General features: G+C 39.8%; 1 protein-coding gene across 2 annotated transcripts in view; it reads right to left on the bottom strand.

Moving 5' to 3' along the window:
- Positions 1-1359: 1359 nt before the first annotated feature.
- Positions 1360-5051, bottom strand: part of SCG3 (secretogranin III) — an 83543-nt gene continuing 79851 nt past the window's right edge. For both annotated transcript variants that reach the window (XM_019504211.1, XM_019504212.1), the window contains one exon: positions 1360-1947. In XM_019504211.1, the coding sequence (XP_019359756.1) occupies positions 1829-1947 (119 nt within the window). In that variant the 3' untranslated portion in view covers positions 1360-1828. The remainder of the gene's footprint in view (positions 1948-5051) is intronic.

Below are 5051 nucleotides of genomic sequence, written 5' to 3'. Positions count from 1 at the left end.
AGGGGCTAAATTGTCTAGGGAAACTTAGAGAAAGGATGAGAAGAAAACAAAGATCATATGCTTCTGCAAGGAAATGTATTCTGTAGCCAAAGGTTACATCGCCTATGTTTCCCAACATTTTTTTAAAGTGGTTTTACTCTGTTCCCACTAGTGACCCCTATTACTTCCTAATTACTCATGTCCAGGTGTGTGGAAGCAGGCTCTGCTGTGCTGCTTATATCCCTGGAGACACTTGCCCACCCACATACCACTTAGCCTTTGATCGTAAACACTGTTAAAGCTTATTGCTGTCATGGCCAATTGATGTTTGCAGGTGGTAATGTTTTGTGGGATGAAAATCTTTTGTCCTTATTCACAAGAGAGGTAGGAAAATAAGGAGGTAAGTAGTCTCTTTTGTGACACGATCACAGTTTTGGGTTGGGCCAAAGTATGTTCCCTCCACAACAAGGCTAGGATTTACCTGTAGTCAGGTTATCTGACCTAAGCAATCACAGCCCACCCTGGATTTCAGCAGTAATGTCAAATGGGTGATAAGCTCAAGCAGTAAAGAGGAGGGCAGGGAACTGGACTTCCTCGGGCGCCAGAGCTCAGTCCTGCTCAAGGTAAGATTCACCACCACTCCCGACTTCCAGGCGCAAGGCAAATCTAATTTCTTTGCCTCAGCTTTCCCTCCACAAGTTCTTCACGCGCACAACTCACCCACTCGTACTGAATCACAAAATGTCCTTAAAACCTAATCCTTATAAATCCTATAAACTGAGAAGAAGAAATAGAAACTGTTTTCTTGTTATTTCTGTATTGGAATCCTTGAGAGCCTCTAAAACATTATGCTGTTGGTGGCCACATGGAAGCAAGAGACACATTTCCCCATTGTGCTGAAGTATACGATACTGCCCAGTGCAGGTCAGAGGTCAGCCAGTAGTCCTACAACTCCCACTCAAGTCCATTTGAAAATTAGGCTGCGTGTTCCTCAGCACATCACACCTCTAACTGCAAGCTCCTCCCATCATCATTTGATTTGCTTTATATTTTTTTCTTAGAAATTAACAGCTATTTACAGGCTAGTTAGTCATGAATTCAGCTGTTTATACATGCACAAAAAACAAATAGTGTCAAACGAGTGCACAAAAGACCTACTAATGGTGTCAGTGCCTCCGCTGTAGTTAACTGTGGAAACATTGAGAAAACAACTTTCCCTTTATCACTTATGTTAGAGGGAATTGCAGTGTCAGAGGAGCATTAGCTAGTTAATAGCCATATATGAAAGGAGGGGCAATACTGAATGCACAAATACAAACAGACATCAAAAGTAATGCTAGACCAGTGACTTAAGACCAAAACATTCTAGGCATGAAATATTAAGACTAATGAAAAGTTTAATATGTAAATTATTTCAAATGTTTATTTGGAGAACTAATAAGTGGAATTCATTGTCTAATAATGCCCTTTACAAGTACATATAGTAGCATCTATGGAAAACTAATGTACTGGGAACAAACAGTCGCATTAAAACAGTTTTCCTACAAAATCTAGTTTATCTACTGGGGCAAATCAATGCAAACTGTAAGTTAAGGGAACGTTATGTGAATATTTACCCTGTTAAATATAAATTGGATATCAGAATTTGTCCATGGGGATGTTTTTTATGTAGGAAAGTACAGTGTGCTGTCAGTGTACATTTGTGTGTAGAAAAGGTTCAGTACGATGCAAACAGAGCACTTTCTAATGATACCTTCAAAATAACAGATTTTAGGTCACTGAGCTAGGAGTGGGTGAAGCTATCCTATAGTTTCCTAAGTGTTCAGCAGACACCATTCTTCCTGTGTTTTCACAGGCTGCTATATATGCGCTTGATCACATCTGCCTCTTCTTTGTCCAGGATGCCTTTGTCCACATAAGCATCTGCTTGCTCATCAATGAAGTCTCGCAGTTTGGAAAGATCATAATCTGGAAAACACAAATTCATTAACACAATGAGCCTTTGCCACAAAAAAAATTCAGCTATGAAAGACTATAAATATTTACTCTGTAAATATTACCTATCCAGTCCAAGAAAAAAATGGGATTCACTACAAGTAAGACTTGTCACAACAATAAAAGCTGCCTCTGCCCAAAGCCCTGAGAATGCAGCTAGTATTATTCATCTGCCTTTCATGCTTAGTAATTGTTTTTTCCCCCCAAGGGCAGAGATTTAGTGTGCTGGAAGACTGTATCCAGAAGCCCTTAAGACCCTATTATTTTCACAGTTTATGGTTTTCACAGAAAAAGCTAAATTGACCATCTCCTATTTGTAAAAAAACCCAAAAACCTCACAGAATTTGTGAAGTTCAACTCTCTTCCACTTTTTCACTGCCTAACAACATCCCTTACTGAGAACTGACAAGAAATTCAAGAAATGAGCTCACTGAAATTGACTGGAAAGGATATAATTATTCATCTTTGACAGGTTAGAGCAGAATATTTTCCTGATTTAAAAAATATTGCAATGAGTTGTCCTTACATGTCAATCGCTAGTACAAGCATTGAATGATCCTTTTAATGTTATGCTGCACTGTTAAATGATAAATGCAGGTGCATAAAACCAGTGAATATGCAATTGTAAAACATAATATAGCTTGAACTCAACTGAACAAAACTTTCCTATGGGGAATAATGTCATTGTTTTCCATGAAAAGGCACTAATCCTACAAAGGAAGGTAAAAAGCTTGCCCTGAAGAACCAATGGACAAATTTAACTCTGACAATAGCTTTAATATACTAATGCTTACATGCATGCAAGCTTTCATTTATGTAATTTCTGCATAAACTTCAATGCTAGATTTGGAACAATCCTCCCTACCCAGCATGGAGGAACAGCCTTGAGAATCCCAAAGTTTGAAATGTTTAGGCTAATCTTAATTTTTTCATATAAATGTGTTCGTGTTTGGATTTTACTTCGTGAATGATTTTTTCCATAGACAGGACCACAATAAAAAATTGTGATTTGTTTAAATATGTTTTATCATATAAATATGAATTAAAGATGTCTTCCTCAAACTGTACGCTATTTACACAATAGACCATAATAGCTTTTTCTACCTTGGTATGGCTGAATGCACAAGGATGGACAATGTGCAGAGAGGCATTATAAAGCAGACTGATTTATTCAATGGATTTTTGTAATAATAATAGAAGCTATGGGAATTACAAGTGAACAGGGCCAAAAAGAAGGGACTGGCCTCCTGTTGGCTGCCAAAAAGAAGGGACTAGCCTTTCGGACTCCTAGACTGATATTCTGGCCCCATGGAAGTCAATAGGAGTTTTGCCATTCACTTTAATGTAGTCAAGGTTTCATTCCTGGTCTGTTGGTGACTTTTCGGTGAGTCAATAAATTAATTTATCTTCCCCCTCAATGAACCCATCTAAATAACAGGATGATAATATTTACCTAGTTAATAGAAGTACTGTGAGGTTTTATTAAAGTTTGGAAAATGTTTTTAGATTCTCAGATAAAAGGTATCAAGACAGTGCAAATTATAAGCATGTTATGAATATATTATAATTTATGAATAACCAGCTAGCTACAAACCTTTCCCTTTTCATCATGAACATATTAGTGTGGCTCTGAGTTGCACTCTACCTGTGACCACCCTGGCGCTTAACTAAATCAGGTGGATGAATACTTCATAACCTTGGCTTGCAGTAAAGTGAGAATACAGAAAGGACACAGTTACAGAGAATTTTCTGGAGAAATAAAAGTAAAGTATCAAAAGAAGTGAATTTGAAGATGTCTGGTGAAGTCCCAATGCTTGGATCAAAGGGCCAAACGCAGCCTTCCTTTAAAAGTAGCATGACTGTGATGAAGTTTCACCAGAGCTGAATGAGACCCACAGATATCAGTTAACATGGGAGGCCAGAGGTAGGACATATTGTCCTTTTATGTGGAACAGTTACTGGCAGTAACTGAATAAATATAAAACGAACTGGTGCCCAGGCAGCATGAATTTCACATTTGTATTGGGTTTCAATGCTAAATTCCACATCCATCTTCTCAGAAACAGCACTTGATTACCATAAAACATTTAACGAGGTCAAAGAAGAGTGGACTACTTTGCATATATTTACAGCTACAACTTGAAAAGTACCAGAGGAAAAAGCCTGAATTTAAGAAAAAATGTGTGTCATATTCTTGGAAAATATAGCATAAAATTAAAGATATGATCCATGAATCCAATCATTACTTCCGCATAATCTCCAGTGAGGTCAGTAGAATCACTGTGCATGTAAAAGGCAGTGGAATTAGGCGTTTGAGTAGTATATTTTCCAAGGCTAGGGACAGACATTCAAAAAGCCTGAGCTTGAATTGATTCAATCTTTGCAGGTTAGTCTAACCTGGCTAGGCTAAATCAGTTTTGTAACCACATAGACATCCTAGAAATGCAGGCACATGCCTGCAGTGGCTCAAGCTAGAAGCCAGGGGGCGTTAAAGCAACCCTCCCTTCCCTTGCACAGGGCTGAGCTGGGTGGGGGGGCGTGGCCTGGCCGGGGCAGGAAGCTCTCATTAGGGAGGGGTCCCCCACTTCTGACCAGCCCAGCAGAGAATTGATAACACAGTATTTATCACCCCAAACTCAGTATTTATCATCCAAGTAAGAAAACAATAGAGGGACATTACAAGCTATCTGTTGATTCTGCCTTTGTCTAGTTTGCCACAGCATTGACTGTAGCCAGCATGTGGTCTGCTACCTAATGCTGTGTGTCTGTGTAAGGCAGAGGGGACTGGGCAATCCCTGCTTATCAGGGAGTGGTGAGTGGAATGGGGGTGAGGAGCAGGGGGAAGCCAGGCCAATGCCTGCAGTCTCTGCTGAGTTTCAGCCAGGGAGCAGAGGGGAGGGGCCAGCTCTGCTGTGGAGCAGAGAGCCCCACCCAGCCCCAAGAGCATGTCAGGATGCTGTGGGAGTCTGGTTTAACTTAAACCAGGAAGGGGTCTGGCACAGACATTGCATAAATTGGTTTGACCCAAATCAGTTAAGTCAGATACTACATCCAACCAGGTTTATCTCAAACCAGTT

The sequence above is a fragment of the Gavialis gangeticus genome, unplaced genomic scaffold, assembly GCF_001723915.1.
Source record: "Gavialis gangeticus isolate Ggan-Ray unplaced genomic scaffold, GavGan_comp1, whole genome shotgun sequence".
In the NCBI taxonomy this organism is placed as follows: Eukaryota; Metazoa; Chordata; order Crocodylia; family Gavialidae; genus Gavialis; species Gavialis gangeticus.
This window is presented reverse-complemented; position numbering and strand designations above follow the sequence as displayed.